This window comes from Marmota monax, unplaced genomic scaffold, assembly GCF_021218885.2.
Source record: "Marmota monax isolate L192 unplaced genomic scaffold, Marmota_monax_Labrador192_F-V1.1 WCK01_AAM20220418_F8-fsc00099, whole genome shotgun sequence".
Classification (NCBI taxonomy): Eukaryota; Metazoa; Chordata; class Mammalia; order Rodentia; family Sciuridae; genus Marmota; species Marmota monax.
Window position 1 is genome coordinate 5,596,783 of NW_026692126.1, and position 20,940 is coordinate 5,617,722.

The 20,940-nt window shown below is 33.5% G+C and overlaps 1 protein-coding gene across 4 annotated transcripts in view; it reads right to left on the minus strand.

The window, feature by feature from the left end:
• The window catches only part of Ptprc (protein tyrosine phosphatase receptor type C), a 116,199-nt gene that overhangs the window by 7,111 nt on the left and 88,148 nt on the right, over window positions 1–20,940 (minus strand). For all 4 annotated transcript variants that reach the window (XM_046464787.1, XM_046464770.1, XM_046464780.1 and 1 more), the window contains 13 exons: window positions 18,229–18,337; window positions 17,490–17,524; window positions 15,369–15,478; window positions 14,738–14,828; window positions 14,572–14,648; window positions 10,638–10,674; window positions 10,442–10,539; window positions 9,626–9,751; window positions 7,835–7,992; window positions 7,359–7,494; window positions 5,636–5,785; window positions 1,964–2,054; window positions 583–716 (listed from right to left, as the gene is read on the minus strand). In XM_046464787.1, coding sequence (XP_046320743.1) covers window positions 583–716; window positions 1,964–2,054; window positions 5,636–5,785; window positions 7,359–7,494; window positions 7,835–7,992; window positions 9,626–9,751; window positions 10,442–10,539; window positions 10,638–10,674; window positions 14,572–14,648; window positions 14,738–14,828; window positions 15,369–15,478; window positions 17,490–17,524; window positions 18,229–18,337 — 1,352 coding nt within the window. The remainder of the gene's footprint in view (window positions 1–582; window positions 717–1,963; window positions 2,055–5,635; window positions 5,786–7,358; window positions 7,495–7,834; window positions 7,993–9,625; window positions 9,752–10,441; window positions 10,540–10,637; window positions 10,675–14,571; window positions 14,649–14,737; window positions 14,829–15,368; window positions 15,479–17,489; window positions 17,525–18,228; window positions 18,338–20,940) is intronic.

Below are 20,940 nucleotides of genomic sequence, written 5' to 3' on the forward strand. Positions count from 1 at the left end.
TTTCTTTGTTTGAATTCTCAGTTTATTTTTTAATAAAATGTATGTAACACAGACTCACCTGACAATCCAGTTAATCTAAGTTTTGAACTATGCAAATATAAAAATTTGAAATAATGTTATTTGTAAGAAGAAATATTTTCAAATAATATTATTTGCTCAAATTTTATTTTATTTATTTCTTTAATATTTTTCATTATCAATGACCTTTATTTTATTTATGTATGTGTGGTGCTGAGAATCAAACCCAGTTCTTCACACATGGTCGGCAAGCGCTCTACCACTGAGTCACAACCCTAGCTCTTCAAACTTTATTTTTAAAATTAATACGGCAATAGTCTTATTTTGCATGGAATATAAGCAATAGCATTGCCTTATTCTGAATCTATTCATTAGTTTTTAACATTTTTAAATTGTTTGCTAAGTTAAAATACAGCATTAAAAGTTGAAACTTTTATCAATAGATACATAGTTATGACCAAGCTCATCACTCGTTTATGAATCTGTGTAATAAATGGCTTCTAATCATGTGGACATAATTTTTAAAAGTGTCAGATACTGGGTTTGGGAAATATAAGCACTTACCATAATGAAAGATGCATTGATATATCTGCTCGTTTCTTCTGAGTCACTTTCTTCATCAGAGGATTCCTCTGAATCATGCTCACTCTCTTTGCTCATTTCCAGTTCATGTTTCAGTGGCACTCTGTTAAAATCATCTATGTAAAATAAATTAGCAGTAAGTCTTCCTTTAGAAACAATCAGGGCTGGGGATGTAGCTCACTGATTGAGCACAGGCTTAGTGTTTGCTAATTCCTGGATTCAATCCCCATCCCCACCAAAAGAGAAACAAATAAAAAAATAATTCTATGTTTGGTTAACATGTCTAAGTTAAAAAAAATTCAGAATTAAGTATGTTAATATAAATGCAATGATACCCTACATAAAATTCAGTACTAATGGATTAACAAATTATTTTTAAAAGCCTTAAAAAAAAGGAAGACCTAAAAAGGTTATAGGAAGAAACATAACAAATAGATATCATAATGCTCTAAATGATCATTCAATCTTTGATACATGTTCTTCAGTTTTCCATGAATGCCATAATTCTGCTTGCTATAAATTAAAAATATACAAAGCCTAGAGTTTTTTCTCAATAATATTCTATTAACATTAAATTAACAGTCTTATTTAAATGGGTATTTCATATTAATTATTATTTAGTATAAATTTTTCCTTGCCTCCCAATAATTTAAATTTGTAATAATCTGGTCAAATGATCTGTTTACATTACTATCAACTCTGTATTTTAACTATATTCATAAAGACTTCTGCAGAAATTAGGTCAGCCATGCACTGATTTGATTTATCTGGTTGTCTAGTTTATTACCTTGGCTTATATTTTGTTTATGCTAATTTTCGTGTATGCTGTTGAATAAAATTACAGTAGTACCAGATGTGATCCTATGGATGTGCTTAAATGGTAGAATTCCAGTCCTGAAAACTGCCTATTTTTATTTATCAAATTTGATGATTGGCACTTTATAGAGTATTTTCTATCTAATTTCAACCTCCCAGATATAAGAGATAAAGAGAAAAAAGCAGAAAGAGAACAAATGGATACAATGATTGCTATTTGACAAATACCCTGAAATAATATTAAAACAAGTACAGAGTACTTGACCTTTTTCTCCTTGCTTCAGAGGTTTCATCTTACAACCTCTTTCTGAAATAACTGGCAGAAAGATAACGCTGAATGCAGTCTATTCTCCAAAGACCATTCAAAACATGTAGGGTTCAAATAATTTGCTGTAACTAAAATTCAGATAGCCTATTAACTTCTTCATTGTAAACCAAATGTTGAAAATTTGCTCAGAGATAACTTGCATGTGTGTCTCACATTCAACAAATCCAAAAAGAGTTTCACTTTATCTAATACAAAAAGTAATAATAGTAAACTACATACACGGAATGACATTCGAATTCCGGTTTTTCTTTTTATTTTCCTCTTGGTTTCCAATGTGCTGTGTCCTCCAGCTCCTGTATGAAGGAAGTCTCTGAAAAAAAATAGAATAGAAAACTCCTTTAAAACCTAATTATTAGATTAAATTATTATTGGGATATAGAATGCTTCTTATAGAAAGGCACCTGATCAATTTTTGTGAAATTTGCATACACTCCCTAGAGGCCAAAGCTTTTAAGTTTCCCTGTGAATTTTCCATTTTTATTGTTTATGCATCCAGAACATTCGACATGGTGAGTTGGAACTAAAAATATACACTTCTCTAATAGAGTAACCTTCTCACTTAAGAACTGCTTGACAACAAAGTAGTGTACTTCATTATGATATAAATTGAAAACACTATACCAATGTTCATTATTACCCACATTGCAAAATCAATGGCAAATATTTTAAATTATGAGAACTAAACTTAGCAGACACAACTTTCACAGAAGACTTGATGTTTCAAACACTGAGACCTCAATTTTTCACACCTGCCAGGGTGCTGTCCCTCTCACCCACAGTAGCTAATCAAGTTCGCTAAATCTATAATTTCTACTGGTAAAATTTCTACTGTTACTTTTCTCTCTTCCAACTTAGTCCAGTCCATCTTTTTTTTTTTCACTTGGAAATTATCAACAATTTCATGATTGTCCTCTTCATGTCCAATCTTGCTTGCTCTAAACCTTCTAAAACACAAAACAGAAGATGTCCCTCTTAGGCTCCATAGCAACTTCCTTCCAATATCAGGAAGCAGTAAACCTCCTCAGTAGAGCATAAAAAAAGCCTTTAGGGATATGCCCTTGACTATCTCTCCAGCCTTGTCCCCCACTAGGTCCCTCCCTACTTCAACCAAACCAAATTCCTCCATTCCTGGCAGCTCTCAGATTCTAAGACAGCCATGTTATTCTTTCACTATTGGCAGGACACAGTGGTTTGAATGTATCCCAAGGGTTCATGTGTAAAGGCCTGGTTTCCAGAGTGGTGTTATTGAGAATGCTTATGGACATTTAGGAGGTTGGGTCTAGTGAGAGGTCCTTCAGTCATTGGAGGCTTGCCCTCAAAAGGAAACCAAAGGATTGTGAGACCATATTTCTCAAAATCACTACTTCTTGGCTTGTGATGTGTGCATTTTGCTCCAACCAACGCATGATCCTGCATGATGTGCCACTCTTGTATGAGCCTCAATGCCATAAGAACACCGAGTTTGGGATTTGAACCTCCAAAACTGTAAGCTAAACAAAGCTTTTCTTCCTAAGTGTCCTGTTTGAGGTATTTCACTATAATGATATGAGGCTAAGACACAGACAAACATACATTTTGTTTTCTTTTTCCTCTTTGTCACTCCTTTTCTCTTCCCACTAGTCCCTAAGTAAATATTGATTGAGTATATAATATTTCAGAATAATAATATTTAATATTTGAATAACCTAAACTGAGAAAGTTCCTCATGTACCATTCATTAAGATTTTTATACAGACAATGCATATAAATGTATGTGAATATATGTAGTATTATGTATAAATAATACTATATAAAATAATACTTATTTTATATCTAATTATATATAAAATCATATAAATCATATAATATATACATAATTTATTATATTTAAATTTGTATATAATTGTATATTATTTATTATATATTAAATGTATATGATTACATATAAAATTATATACATTACATAAAATATGTTATATATACTATATATAATATTATTTACATATAATATTATTTGCATATATTATTATATAGTATAGATGAAGCCCTTTTTAAACTAACTATGGCATCCAGTTTTGAACCCCACTTAGTACTGTGTAATTGAATGAAAGAGAACATCATCACTAAATCCCACTATATACCAACGACATGAATACCACCATGAGGTGCATGTAAAACCAGCTGCCTTGGAAAGCACCACAAGACCATTTGCTCTGTAAAAGGTCACCCAATAGCCACTTCCTTCTAGTAGCCAATGCTCAGGATTATAAGTGGAACTAATGGCTCACCTTCCTATAAGACCCAAAGGATTTTTCCATCTTCAATCCTGGTTTATTTCAGTTGCCACCAATAGTCTAAGCCTCTCTGTGCATCCATCCACATTCCCCACATTTTTATTCCTTGATGGTTACCTGTATTCTCAAATAAAACCCAGTCTCTTATATCAACCAATGCTCTCCTCTGAGTTTTTCATGTCCATGGTCTGTCATCAGCAAATCCCCATCCATCTGAATCCTCTTCCCCTCCCATTCCATTTCAGTCGTGTGATCTCTTTGATACTGCTGCTACTTGCAAACCACTTCTCCATATTTTGCTTCAAAGAAACCCAATGACTTTTGATTTTCCTTCCGTTATACTACACCACCTTTAATCTACTGCCCTTCATGTGAGGGTATGGGGCTCTGATTTCTGGATCACTCCTCCTCATAGTTTTAGACTTGGCTAATGGTGCACTCTTTCTCTGGGGTCCGTCCTCGTCCTTAATTACTTCGACATTCACAAGGACAATCTAGCTAACACTCTCATTGATTTCATCTGTTTTTTCACCTCCCATGACTTTCCCCTTCATTCCTCAACCATTCTCTTTTACCATTATACCTTTGTAGGTTTTATTCCAAACATTACAGCATCTCTAAAATCATGATTTCAAGCATCCATGTTCTTGAAAATTATCCCTCTTCTTCTATAACATTAATTCTACTCCTTTCAGCCTAGCAACCTGAAATTCCTAATACCATGTGCATATGGGGGTTAGTGGGGTTAGTGCATTGATTATGGTAAAATTTTCAGCTAAAAGAACAACAAAACAACAATGAAATACTTCTCTCTTTAAGAATACTCCATGCCTGTCAATTCTTCCACAAAAATGTGGATCTTCTGCAGGACCAAGTTGCTTGGTGGTTATTATAAGCTCCACCTCCTCCCCCCACCTTAGCCCCACTTTGATCCTCAACATTAAATGATTCTGCATCTGATTAAAAGCACATTCCTGGCCTTGTGAAACTCTTTGAATTGACTAGGTTGGTATTTTATAGAAAAACTCTGTAAACTGAAAATCATTGGTGGAAGAGAAAAGTTAAAAAACATTTTTTTGACAACTAAGCAATTCGAAGATAGCTGTGTCAACTCTCTGAAATCACAGGGAACCATATTCTCGGTTAGCTGTCAGAATAATTGCCTAATAAATAGGTTAGGACACACATACTTATCCTTTCCTTTCTGTCTACCAGCTCCAGCCAGTTCAACTTCCTAAGCAGTCACAAACCCCTCTAATTATTTCCTCTCACAAACCAAAACCAGATGCAGTTTTTAAAGGTGAGATGCTGTATCGACTAGGGCAGGCCAATTTTGTTGCTATATACTATTATTTTGACACTTTATGTTATACCAGTTTAAGGAGTGAGTGTGGGAAGCATTAGAGATTGAATCCGACTTCTGGGTTTAAACTAGTCTTCTACATAATAGTTGTGTAGACAGAGGCATTTCTTTTAAATTCTCTGTGTCAGTTTCCTCATCTGTGCTCCATTGCTTATGGTGAGGATCAGATGCAGATGAAGTGCATAGCAAACAATTGGAAAATATAAAGCCACAAAATTTGCCTGTAATTATTACTGTTATCTCTACTTAAATTACCTGGAATTCAGCTTCCAGTGGAGATGGCTCACTGGGAGGATCTCTTTTCTTCATGTTATGCAGACACAGATGTAATTCAGACAAATTTACTTCTGTTTCTCCAAACTGATTATATTCCACTAAGGCCTGATGGATCAAGATGTACTGTGCCTACAGTATCAAAGAAAAATGAAAATAATTAGGTAAAGCAGTGTCCTATATAAATAAAATATGCATTCATACAATTTGGTTCATATTGGGACAATGTGTGATAAAATAATTGATATGGGTAACATGCAAATGTTCTGAAGTTAGCTCTCCCCACTCTGCAAATTTCATTTCAGACTATTTTTTCAGAAAAAAATACATTGTTTGCCAAATAGAGTATTCATTGTATAATTTCATATCTCTTATTTTATTCATCAACATTAGAAATAGTCTGTTAGTTTCTTCAGTAACTATTACTGAGTTAATAAGTGAAATTAATAACACTTGAAATTGTAATAAATACACAGGATATCAGAAAAGGCAAGTTGATATACTGTATAATGCATCATTAAAATTTTCTAGAACTTCTTAAAATTGAGAAAATTATTTAAGAAGATCAAATATGCCAAACCCAAATTTGACAACTCCTAACTTTTTATCTAAATTCAGTATTTTGAAGGAAATTACATATTTCTGATTTAAAGAGAAATAACATTTTTCTTTAACTACCACCACCACTTCCCTGAGTTTTCTTATGTCTTTTTCTTTGTTTCATTTATTCCATAAAACTTAATTTCTCATTTTCTGGTTAACAATCTATTTTTATACTTCTTCTTGATATCTATCTATCTATGAACACATAGACCTTGTATATATTTTTATGATTTTAAGATCACAAAAATCATATTCTGTGCTTCATTTGGTGACTTTATTCACTCCCTATTTCCATCTAAGCATCCATTCACATAGATAGATACAGATCTAGATTTCTTCTAACTGCAGCCTGGCATTTGCTATACAAAGTCCACTACTGCTTTCCCTCTCCCCTGCTAATATCTAGTTCAAGTGTTTCTATTGTTGTGCTTTTCTACCAATGTTGAATGCAAGGAACAGTCCTGCACCTGTTTTTAGTAATGCACATTTTCAATTGCTGCACTTTGGTATACACAATACAGATGCAATTGCCAGGTCAACTACAGACATTTTTCAGTAACAACTTATGATCCAAATCACCGAATGCATAGCATATGCCACAAACTTGTCTAAGTGCTTCACTTGTATTTCCTTTTTCTTTATAAATCTGTGCCGTAAGTACCACCTTGATCTTCATTTTATGGATGACTTAAGTGACGCACAGAAACATTAAACACTTGTCCAGAGGTGTATGGGATTAAAAATTAGAGGTAGGAATTGAACTTTGGAAGTCTAGTTTAATAAACCAGGCTCTTAATCACTAATACTGTCTCCTTGTTTTTAATTCTATGACTTGTCACCAATCTGTTTTCAATGCTTTTATTTCTTCCCTGGTCTGATATTAGTAGGTAGTATTTCATTATTTTAAAAAATACACATATTCTATGGTCATCTTTCTTCCACAGAACTCTTAAGCATAACAAAATGGTTGCCACTTGATTTAATTTTCAAAAAATTTTAATTTATTTGAAGGTATGACAAATTTAGATTTCTTTTTATACCATTCTGTTTCCCTAAAATAATTTAAGTTCAAAAACAAAAGTGAGCATATGTTAGAACGTACCTCCACTTGAACCATGAGACACCTCTGTCGCCTGAGCTTGACGACATAACCATAAACATCCACCTTGCCCTCTGCTTCCAGCCCTTCTAGCATGGCATCAATTCCAATGTAGGTGCCTGTGCGCCCAACACCAGCACTGACAAAACCATTAAAAAAAGTGGAGACAGGATCATGATGAGGAAATGAGTGGAGAACCATCAAGCATGAAGCAGAGATAAGAACCTAAGCTTCTGTTGAAAAAGGTCTATTCAGGGCCCTTGCTACTGTGTTCAGAAATCACAATATCATACTTCATACCCCTGAATTTATACAATTATAACTTGGCAATATACAAAAAATTTTTTTTCAAAAAAGAATATAAGTTACATGCAGCAAAGATTCTTTCCCCAAACAGGAATTACCCAAGGAGAGGACATCTTTAACTCGGGACTTAACAGACCCACAGACCCCTGGCTGCTACAGGAGTCTCTGTTTACCTGCAGTGTACCACAATGGGGCCACTAAAGAAGTTGCTGAAAGCATTCACTCTCCTTCTCAGTTTGAGGAGCAGGTGGGGATCTTCAGGCACCCCGTGGTCTGGCCAACTGGTAAACTGAATGTGTGTCACCTCTCGTCCAGTGGTTTTCTCCTTTTTCTAGTCAAAAGGTAAAATTTTTCTCTTAAGGTGATTTTGTTTTCACAGTAAACCATATAACATGAATAAGTGGGAGGAAGGACCCATAGGAAAAATTCCTCATGCAAATGTAAACTGCTCCAGAGACTTTTCCTCAGGTGAACAGTAAGCTTTTTCAGCCATGAATGCTTTTCCCTTTCCAATTAATAACTAGTAGTTGAAAGCTCATGCAGGATGTTCATGCACTACCCAGTAAGCAGAAACTTACCAGTGAAGTGAGGTAAGGTAAACAGAGCTGAAACTCCTAGGCACTTTCATGCTACAAAGCCAAAAAAGCAAAAATAAACACACACCAAAAAATCAAGGGGTGGGGGTGGCTAGGAGTCAAGGTGGGGATTTGTGTGAAAAAAAATCTACTAAATGTCACTCTCACAGGTGTTTAAAATTCTTCTGCTTGGTAGAGCAGCAAACAGGACTATTTCTCACATGTAGAAAATCTGACTGTATTCCTTAAGCCCTCCAAAAGTAGAATCATCAAGTTAAAGAAAAAGAAAAATTATGCTGTTTGTAATTTTTCAATAGGACATAACTGAGCTGATTAAGAATAGTAATCCCAGAGTAATCACGATAACCAGATGGGCCTTGATGTCTACATAAATGCCATCAATGTGTATGTAAATGCCTATGTTTATGGATTGAGGGCCTATGTGGCTCTGTCAATCATGTATTTAGCCATGAATCATTGGCAGAATTGTTTCACAGCCTTCAAATGCAAAGCAGTCAGTAATGCAAAAGGAGCCAAGAGGGCCTTGGGAGAAATACATAATAAGTTTTCTTTTTCCTGTAGAAGAAAAATGTATTTGGACTATATAGAAATAAAAAATAGATTACTGAAAGACCTCCAACAAATGGAATTCAGAGAAAATTTCAACCTCTCATGAAAGATCTACATTTTTAAAATAGCACTATTAAAGTATATTCCATCCATCATATACACCATTCATTTGAAGGGTTTTTATTATATTTCCAGATTGGTACATCACCCGTATCTAATTATAGGACATTTTTGTCAGCACAAAATGAAAGCCTACACCCATTAGCTGCTGCTCCCCATTCCAACCCTCTCAGCTGGAGGCAACTGCTAATCTACTTTCTAATTTTATCTGCACACCTATCTGGAATTTATATGTAAATACAATTATATAATATGTATGTTGACCTCCATTTTATCTATTACCAAACTAAACCTCTCTCTCTACTATATATTTAGAATTTATACTCCATGTACTGCTCTCTAATTATGCAGTTTGTCTAAGTATTCTTTCCATAATGGTAACAATCCATTCAGGATTATTTATTAATTTAATAATATAATCATTTATTTAACATACTTAATGGAACCTTCTTTTTCTAAAGTACTTCAGGAGTCCATCATATTAGATACTTTTGATTTGACATGGGCAAACCTGTCTTTGACCCATGGCTAAAATTTGACCTATCAACTTGTATTCTTGTTCTAACCTAACCCTTCCTCCTAGATGTCAGTAAAAGACAACTTTCCCAGATATATTTCAATTTCTCACATTTAATAGCTCATAATTAAATTTTATAAAAGCAATATCAAACCAAAAATCATTTACTAAAACATACTCACATTTGTAATGCTCAGTTTCTGAATGATATAATCTGGACATTTTTTGTGCTCATATATTTTTACAATAACATCTCCAAAAGCCCGTGTGCCTTCTTCCATTGACGGCCAGTATTCTGCACACTTGTTCTATATTTAAAAAATCATTAGTGATTCCAGTTTTTCACTTAAACAAAATTTTACTATACACTCTTAATAAAACAAAAACCCCAAAATTATTTATCCCAAATTCTCACAATATTTACAAATTCTTTGTTAAGCACATATACACCTAAAATTGTGGTGTCTGAAATGCACTGTTTCCCATCCAGGTGTTCAGAAGGACTTTAGACTACATAGCAGAAGGTCGATATTCTGAGTCTTAGCTGCCCTTAAAAAGAGGGCATGCTCAGTGGTCAGCAAAAAGATGTGATTCATTGTGGTCAGTTATTGGCTGGGAAACCAAAAGGCTTTTATTCCTCTGAAGTCATATTATATGATTTAACACCTATCTACTCAAAGTCAGTTTGAGTATTCACTAGTACTTGGGAAGTTAACACTTTTCAAGGTTCTGAACAATGCTAAGGAAAAAAAAAGAAAAAGAAAAAAAAAAACAGGAACCAAATAAAAGTCCAGTAATTAAATCAAAACATCTAAATGTCATAAATTTAGGAATACATTTACATATGTACAAATTTTATTTTTCTGCATGTATGAGAATTCAAATCAAATGTTAGCACTACTAAAATAGAAAGAATTCTATTTTAGTCAGCAGCACAAAAATATGGCTTTTTAAAATGCAATTCCAACCACCATCCTGTGAAACTTGTAGGTTCTTACCCTGTTTCCTTCTTCACATCGAGTGACCATGACAATAACAGTGGCTTTTTGTTCCCAGATCATCCTCCAGAAATCATCCACAGTTTCATCCCTGGGGCCTAGGAGATTAAAAAAAAAATACAAGTTAAGAGAGATACTTTTTAAAGCGTTATAAAATAAATTTCCAAAAATAATATAGGACTATCAAATAAATTACCTTGTGCAGCAATATATTTCCTGGGCTCTTTGAAACCCTGTTCAAAAAACACACAAAATATGTCATTTACTAAATACTCCATTATTCATTAACATGCAAAATTCCTTTTTTATTTCTTTTTTTATTTTGTTTTGTTAACAGGGATTGAATCCAATGACACTTAACCAACTGAACCATATTCCCAGATCTTTTTATTTTTTATTATGAGACAGAGTCTCATTAAGTTGCCTAGAATCTCACTAAATTGTTGAGGCTGGCTTCAAACCTGAGCTCTTCCTGCCTCGGCTGGCTTCCCTACTTGCTGAGTTTACAGGCATGTGCCACCATGCAATATTCTGAATTAGAAAAAATTGCTTTAGATTTGCCATTTGTTGGTTAAAGATTTCCCAGGGCATTTTCAAATTATTAAGGAAATTTTATTAATATGTGATCAGTCATTTAACTGTGCCAAGTGGATTAGTTAGCATTTGCAAATACTACTCATGACTTTCATGTATTTTGCTGTATACAGCAAACACTTTTTAAAACTTGACTTCATTCTTACCTAGGATAATACAACAATTCGTGAGCATAATTCAGTTATTATAGTTTAAATCCTGTGAACCTTTACAGCCTTCTCACCAGCCATGTAGTTACTTTTCAGATTTGTACTCCAATTCTTTGTCTAAATCCCTCTGGAATTGCCCTCTACACTTCTACCTCTTAACTATTGTTGAAATATGCTGCTGATTCCCTGGAGTCTTTTTATGCAATTCCAGATAAGTGATGCAATCACTTTTATTTCATTACCTACAATGTCTGCTTTCTCTGCTCCTGTTCCTAAAACAAAAAAGGGAGCACAGAAGTAGATAAAACATGATACTTTCTTTCAAAATTATCTCAGACTCTTTAGTTTTATCTTTATCTCATTTACCTCAATGAGAAAAGCTTCATAGAAAGAGATGAAGTTTGCTACTGAATGAACTTTTGCACAAAAACTATAAGAATTCATGTCAATTTTAGTAGCTTCTCATAGTACAGTATTAGTCATGTTCATTTATTCAACAAATATTGAATGGCTACTATATGTCAAGTACCAATCTAAAAGCTGAAGAAGCATGCTTCTGGGAGCTCCTAGCTGTGTTGAGGAAATGTAAATACAATCTGATACCATAGTGGCCATATATATTTGAACAGAAAGTGCCAGGTGTTTTGGGGGTTTTTGTTTTTTCCTAGAGATCATCTAAGCTCTTGTGAAGTCTTAGCAGATCTGCTCTCAAGTATTTTACTTTGAATAACAAATTATTATTTGTAAAAAAACACCATATGTAAAATAAATTTGATTAGTGCTAACTGGGAAGGTCTGTGGAGCTCATCTTACAGAATCAGTTCAAATAGAGGTAAGAAACATATGACATAGAACTAATAGTTATTCTTTGGACTATGACTTAACATTTGCAAAAAGTGTTGGCTGCTATTAAAAATAAATATTTTAAGGATTATATTAAAAAGACAGAATAAGAGATTTCATTGTGGATATCATGAGGACAGGTTAAGGGAAGGGTTATTTGTAGACTAAGATGGATTTCCAGGGACAATAGCAAACAAGGATATTAAAGCTGTTGTATATCAAACAAAATGGAGGGAAACAAAGGTTAGGGTGCTCTCTCTAGGGACAGAATGCTTGGGGCTAAGGGGAGAATCCCAGATGATTCTACTAGCAAAGTAGAGAACATCTTTTGGAGTTGTGATATTTAACTGAATTAATACACATAAAGCACTTATATAATAACTGATAAATAGAAAATTTGTATAAATCATATTATTATAATCATAATAGTCATCATCATCACTGATGTGAATAATTTAGCCCTGGAAAATCACTAGATATATCAAAAAGTAACTTGATTAGTGACCAAGGCTCAGAGGTTGAAGATGAGTGATGTGTCTAGAAAACATTTCCAAGTTATTCTATAATTATACATGATTACAAAACAGTGGACAGGACTGTGTTTCTCCAAAACTTATGTCACCAGCTCTTCAGAATGTGCCCTTATTTGGAAATGGTATCTTTATGAATGTAAGAGTTAAAATGATGTCATACTGAACAAGGTTGTGTTCTAAGTTCAATGACAGGCATTCTTATAAGAGAAAGAAGAAGGACATCCATACAGTGACTAGAGACACAGGGAAGAAGGCCTTGGGATAGAGGCAGAGTTTGGAGTGATACAACCATAAGCCAAGGAATGCCAAGGATTGTCAGCAGCCCCCAGAAGCTAGGAAGAGGCAAGGAAGGCTCTTTCAGAGACTTCAGAGGGAGTATGATTCTATGGACACCTTATTTTCAGGTATCTGACCTCCACAACTGTGTGAGAATAAGTTTCTGTTGTTTTAAGCCATCTAATTTGCTGTACAAACTGCCTAATGCACTGCCAAAATATATAAGCATAATTTGAAATTTGAGTCTTTACTAAACATTTATATATTCAAGTGGTCCAACAGCAATAGCAATATAAACAACAACAACAACAACAAACAGCTGAATTATTTTTTTCTTTTTAAGAATCTGGGGAATTACCTTATAAATCAGCATACATAACAGCGTAAAATATATTTGGTAAATTATTGAGTTGTCAAACCTTTCTATAGCACGTTCTTTTGTCAAGGCTATATGGACCTGAGCATGTTCATATGTTGCTGCTGGATTATAAACTGTAAAACCCCTCTAGAGAGCCATTTAGAATTTTCTTTTTAATTGCAATTCTCTATGGTGTTTTTTTTTGTCCCTGCAATTCTAACAGAAATTTATCCTACAGATACACTGAAACTCTTTTGGAAAAATAAGAGTTCATATGATTCATTATACCATTGTTATTAGTAGTAGAAGTTAAGAAACCACATTTAATGCCTGATAATTAGGAACTGATAAAATAAACCTCAATGCAGTTATACTGCAAATCACTATAAAAATAGCTAGATGTAAAAATGCTCCACAAAGTCAAAACTATTTTTGGTCTGGCTCCCTCATAGGAAAAGTTGCTGACCCTGTTATTTACAATGATATCATATAAATCCCAGATAGAGAGTTATATAGGTAGCAAGATACAGAACAGTGTGACTATTGTGTTTACATTTTCACATAAATGGATGGTAATATATGTTGGTGCTTTAATTATATATATAAAAACCTCTTGATGGATAAATAAAAAGCCAATATAGAAGTTATTTCTTCTGGTGGATGGAGATATTCGGCAAATGGTAGATTGGGTAAGAAGAGTTTTTTCAGTTTATAATGTTTTTGTACTGTTTAAAATTATTTAACTCATGTAAAGCATTACTTATTTACAATGATATGATTAATGGAAATATTAAAATATTTTTCAGAAATTTACCATGTATAGATATTTTCATTTTTGGATAAATTCAGTGGACAGAGTATGGATGTCAATTAAGAATGTTGCAGGTACAATGTAGTGTACATAACAGAAGCAATGTGGAGTCAGGCTAACTGAAGCTGAATCTCAAGTCTTTGTGATTGTGTGAACAAGCACAAGGTAACTAATGTCAGCTTCTTGGTCCTCATTTACACACCTAGCATAGTGCAGATGGCTGGGCAAATGTGGGGTTCTTATGATGAATATATGCTAGGTCATTTATTTTACTATCCAGCACATAATAGGCATCATAGTATATTAATTTGTAGTATAATTTTGTTTCACAAAGAGGAAAATCTTATGTTACATCTGACACCAACAGGAATATAATCAAGAACTACTCTTATAAATATTAGTGAGACTGTTCACATCTGTGACCTGGCTTACTTCAAAATATTTCTAATAAATTTTATAAAACTTTACAAAGACAAAGAAGAAACTGAACAGAATGCATAAACATACGAAAAATTTGAACTGTCAATGATGACAACAATATAAAACAATTTCATATTCTTACTCACATCAATATAACTGGCATTAATATAGTTTGACCCTGCATCTCCATTTATTTCAGAGAGTTCAACACGGTTATAATCATCTGTTTAAAGGAAAGAAAAGAAACAAGTGAAATAATGAGCAATTGAACAGCTTAAATATATAAAAATTCATTTCTCAATGAGGACTCACAAGGCAGGATGTCAACATAACGGTTTTTATTTTGGTTGAAAGGCTTTCGAGCATCCTTGATAGAAAACTTGCTGAATACCCGTGGAATGCTCTGAAAGACACAAATGTTCTTTGGGTTAGAGAAGATTTGGGAAAAGAAATTTACCTTCACCAGTTATTGTATTGAGTTAATGTGACATCATGTCAATTATTTTCTTTATACTGATAAGTATGTCAGATATGATTATTAAGACTAACATTATTAGGAGTTATGCAAAACATTAAAAATGAATGATGAATTATTTTCAGAACAAACTTCATGAGTAAGACAAAATTCAGAATTAGTTGATGCACCACTCTGAAATTCACTTAAAAACAGATGCTTGAATAAATAGCTACAGTACAAGTATAAATCAGCCAAATATGTTTTGTGACATGACTTCATATTTGATAATAATACAATAAAGGATTATACCAAAATATTTACTCACTTCATATTATAATCTTGTTAACATTTCATCTGGTCTATAAATATCTACTAATAATATCTGCCTTGATCATATTGGAGTAGTATGCGGGATACATTATTAAAACAAATGTTTAGATAAATACATTCAAAATTTTATTATCCTATGTCAAGGGTAACCCATACCTGAAATTCAGCGAGAAAAAGTCGTCCTTCATCAGCAATTTTTCTCTTATAAGTTTCCAACAAATTGTCTGCATGAATTGGTTCAACATTCATCAGCTGTTTTTCATCATCTATAAACATATTAAAGATTCAAGTCTAATGTTATGTCTGTCTTTTAAATGTGCATACACATTCACAAATTTGCATCTAAGACTTTACTCTTAGTGTCTTTCCTTCTCACAAACAGGCTGCCCGGAAAACCTCACTCACATATAAACATTCACCAATAAATCAATATCTTTCAAATCTTGTGTTTCAGTCTTCCTTTGGGCTTCATATTGTTCTCTCTACTAGAACAGCTTTTCTAGTATTCTACTAGAATACTTTCTATTCCTACAGAAAAGATCTCAAACTAAATATCACCATTGTTAGGACACCCATATATCCATGTAATTTCATGTATTTTATAGTAATTAAGATGATTACATTATAACTATTTTTTCTTTTTATTTTCATTTTAACTTATTCTAAAATATTGTAATTATGCAAATTAAACAAGAAAATTTGATTAATACCCTTCTACCCACTACTCAGTTTAGTTTTATTGTCTATTTACACTAGACTATGAAACAAGTTATATTCATTTATTGTGCCTCTAGAACATGAAACATGGTCATACTATGTTTTAACATAATATAAAAACTATGTTTCTATTACTTTTCCATGTCCTGTTAGGTATCCTTATTTTAGTACTCATGTTAATTTTCTCCATTTAAAGATGAAGAAAAGTTGTCCATGAGAGTGTCACATTATTTTTATGGTCCATAGAAACCTTCTATCCATCACAGTATCAAAATGACCACATGCTGTTGCTTCTTTGGGTTGCTGGGATCATGAGTATATTCACTCATTCTGAACTGAAGACCACTCTCAGGGGATTATGAAGTTCAGGTGTATAAGTTCTAGTACACTCTATGGTGCAATCACTATTAATTTTGAGATAAATTTCCCTTTCCAATCTGCCTTAACTCCTTAAAATGAATTTTCCTCCTCTGCTCAGATGCTGTTGCTCCTGTGCTCTTAATTCTTCCTCAGTCTATCAAAACTAACTCTCAGGACATGCTATCCTGTTGATTCATTTATTCATTAGTATGTGTTGAATTCCAGGTGCTGGGATAGAGCAGTGAAGAGAAAGAAAAACCTCCCTGTGTTTCCAAAGCTTACATTCTAGTGAGAGAAGATAATAAACAAACGAATGAATTAATAACACACACAGTCAGATATTAACATATTCTGCAAAAGAAAACAAAGTTAACAACAAGGGACCTCCAGAGAAGCAGCCCTCATGCTTCTGCACATAGCCTTGATACCTGCTGTTACAAGGAAGAAGCCCTTCAAATGTAACTCAAGAGAGGTATTCTAAGGTCTGCCTGTCTTGAGTAAGAGAGAGAAAAAAAAAAAAAAAAGCACTCATTACTGTAAGCATAGCTTCAATTTTTTAAATTCCATCTCTTTTTACAGGATCATGATTTTTTTAACTAAAGAAGTAATTTAAAAGTTGACAAAAAAAGGAATTTTTTTTCCTCTCCTAAATCAAATTGCTCTTCTGTGTCCTGTCCCTAACTGTGCCTTTAGTGGGAACAGCCATCATCCCACTCTGCCAAGGACCTCAGGACACTGATCTCCTCCTTGTCTCTGTGACCTGCCTTCTGCTCTCCCACCCCTCCTCCTTCCTCATCTGTTCATCTAGTGCTTTTCAGGATCTTTACAGACCAGATCCCTGCCTTCCCCACAAGCAGGTTTCTGTCTTCTATCTTTGTGTAGACCCATATATATTCAGTAACTATAGCATTTATCAAATCACTGTCCTATTTGTCAATACACCTGTCTTCATATATTAGATTCGAAACCCTTCAAGAGCAGTCTGTGGCCCATCCCTGTGGAATTCTCAGTGCCTTGCATTTGGCATACACTAGGAACTTCATAGAGGCTTGCTTATAGAACAATTGGATTTAAGTTTCATCATTGTATCAACAGAAGAAGTCCAGGTTAAACTAAAAATTTCCTAGTTCTTATTTAAAAAATAAATGGACTCAAATGAAAGGGCAAGCATATTCATAAGTAAAAAATAAGCATACTTACCCCTCTCAACAAGTTCCTGTGCTTCATCTAAATTGCTGTGAAAATAAGAAATACGAATGTCTATGATCTTAAGAAACACTGAATTCAGTTGGCATTCAATTCAACTGAGTGAATTTTATTTAATGAATGCATTGAAGTAAGAAAGAAATGAATACAAGAAAGATGGAAAAGAGAGGGAAAAAGAGGAGGGGATGAAGGAAGAGAGGAGATGGGAATGGAGGGAGGACAGAGAAGATGAAAAGAGAGGTGAGAAAGTAATTGGGAGAGAGGAGTAAAGAAAAAAATGAGGGATGATAAAACAACCAAGAAATATCTGCTAAACTATGGAATGTGACCAAAAGAGTTGATTTTAATGCTCCTGTTTTTCATAAAATATCATTTTTCCTGGCCAAAGAAATAAGTACATGTCCCCAACTATTTCCCTCCTTTCTTTTGCCTTTGCCACTCTTCATTCTCTCTGATCCACTTTGTCCTAAAAGAACAGACACATATTCTTTCCACTGGCTGTAATTCAAGCAAACCCATAACATTATTTGCAAATGTAAAAAATATGAATACTTAATATAAACCAATAACACCCATAACAATGACTTCAATCCAGTGTCAGTCATGATCTGTACTCCATGCTGTTTTCTTCCATTCACATATTTATTTAGTTGGGTCCATGACTGCCTTACGGACATGAGCTTGCATGGCTATTTCTACCATGATTATTTTTAATTCATACATCAGTTCTTACCTAGATCTTTTCTTATGCAGATCATAGATTTTATAGAGGACAACAAGCAGGGCTATTGATGTCACAATAATCAGAAATGCCAGAAAGGCAATCAGTGCTTTAGAATTATCTAGAAATAAGAAATAACACGAGGAGAGGTTATTATGTCAAATATTTTGCCTGATTACCTGAATAACAATCTTCAGAGAATGTATATATTTTTCATTGTCATGAAGCTTTATAAACTAAAAATTCTCAAATATGACCAGATACAATAAGTAGATGTCTGATCTTGTGATTTTTGCTATATTATTTAAAGTCAATAAAAGCATTTATATTTAAAAGGAAATAACATACCCAAAGGACTTAAAACAGCATACTATAATGTTCTATGAACACTTTTCTAGATACTTAAGATATGTCACAACACAGAATATAAAATTGACAAAAAATCAGTAGCACTGCTACATGCTAATAGTAGATTTTCTGAAATAAAAATTAAGAGACCAATCCCACTTAAAATTGCTACAGGTGAGATATGGTGGCATGCACCTGTAATTCCAGCTACTCCGGAGGCTGAGGCAAGGACAATAGTAAGTTTGAAACCAGCCTGGACAACACAGAGAAAGCCCATCTCAAATATATAAATAAGTAAATGTAAAAAGTAAACTATAAAACAATATACCTAGGAGTAAATACTGCTAAGAATAACTACAATAAAAGTTATTAAACATTGATGAAAGACATTAGAAAAAAACAAAACAAAAGAAAAGAAAAACAGCCCTTGTTTGTATATGAGAAGAATGAACACTGTTAAAAATGTCCTTACTACCAAAAGCAATGAACAAATTCAAGGTAGTTCCTGTTCAAATACCAATGACATTCTTCACAGAACTGGAAAAAATAATTCTAGAATTTTGTGGAACCGCAAAAATCCCCAAATAGACAAAGTCATTTTTTGACCCAAAAGAACAAAGCTGGAGACACTACCTTCTTTGACTTCAAAATAAATACAAAGCTATAATAGTCTGCATAGTGTTGGCATAAACGCAGACCTCTAGACCAAAATAGACAGCCTGGATGTAAACCTACACCAAGCTGCTTTTTTGACAAAGGTGCTTAGTAATTACAACTCACATTGGATAAAGGACAATCTTTTCAATAAATAGTGCTGATAAAATTGGATATCAGCAGGCAGAAGAATGAAACTAGACCTATATCTCTCACCATTTACACTAATCAACTGAAAATAGATTACATACCTAAATAAAAGAAATAAAACTATTAAACTACTAGAAGAAAACAAAAGGAAACACTCAGGACATTGGAAGGGGTAGGGACTGTTTGGGGGACAAGATCCCCAAAGTAGAGGAAACAAAAGAAACAGTGGGCAAGTAGGACCATATCAACATAAAAGGCTTCTGTACAGCAAAGGAGACAATCAGTAAAGTGAAGAACCTACAGAGTTGGGGGAAAATATTTGCAAACTATATGAATGACACGTGGTTGATATCTAGAATATATAAGAAACTCCAAAAACTCAGTAGCAAAAAATTTAAAAAAATTAGAAATGAATAATCTTATTTAAAATGGGCAACATATGGATATTTCTCAAAAGAAGACATATAAATGATTAATGTATGTATGAAAAAAAGTTTAAAAAAACCAATTATGAGGGAAATGTGATGAAAAGCACAATGAGATATCACCTCACTCCAATGGTAATGGATATTGTTAAAAATACTAAAGATGACAGTCTGGGAGGATGTGGAGGACAGAAAACCCTTGCACGCTGTCAATGGGAATGTGAATTAGAAGATTCATGGAAAATGAGATGCAGGTTTCTCAAAAAATTAAAATTGGAACTACTATATGATACTGCAAACCCATTACTGGGTATATATATCCAAAGGAAATAAAAACAGTGTGTCTAGGAGACATTTGCACTCCCTTGTTTATAGTAGTGCTATTCACAACAGCCAAGAAATGGAAAGAATCAGAGCCTCCATCAATTGATGAGTGGATAAGGTGTGGTATCTTGGCACAATGGTGTATGATCATCCATAAGAAGAGTGAAACCTCATCATTTGTGACAGCATGGATGGAACAGGAGGTCATTATGTTAAATGAAATAAAACAGGCCCAGAAAGACAAGACGTACATAATTTCATTCATACATAGAATCTAATAAAAAAACTAGTCTCATGAAAGTTGAGAGCAGATTGGTAATGACCAGAGGTTAGGGAACAGGAGGGAGGGTGAGCTGAGGAATGGTTTATCAATGGGTACTAGGTTACAGTTACACAGGAACAAGAATTCTGTGTGCTATATTGCATAGTAGTGTGGCTAGAGATCATAATAACTGCACATTTCAAAGAGCTAGGAGAAAAGATTTTTAAAGTTTTCAAGTATAAATATATGACAAATGTGTTACAAGTAGATGTTTCACGTGATTTTACATTATCCAATGTGTACATATATGAACGGTACCCAATTATATATAATTTTTATGTTTTAATGCACCTACTAAAAATAAATTTAACTTAAAACTTAAAATTCTAAAGAGATATTTCAGAAGACAAAACAAAGCTACCTGTTCTCATGGACAATTCTTTCTAGTGAGGAAAAAGATAATTAAATAATAAAGAAAATCAATAAGCAAATAGAAAAGAGTGTAAAAATGATAAAGTCTGTCAAGATGAAAATACTACAACATAAGGCAGGTAAAGTACC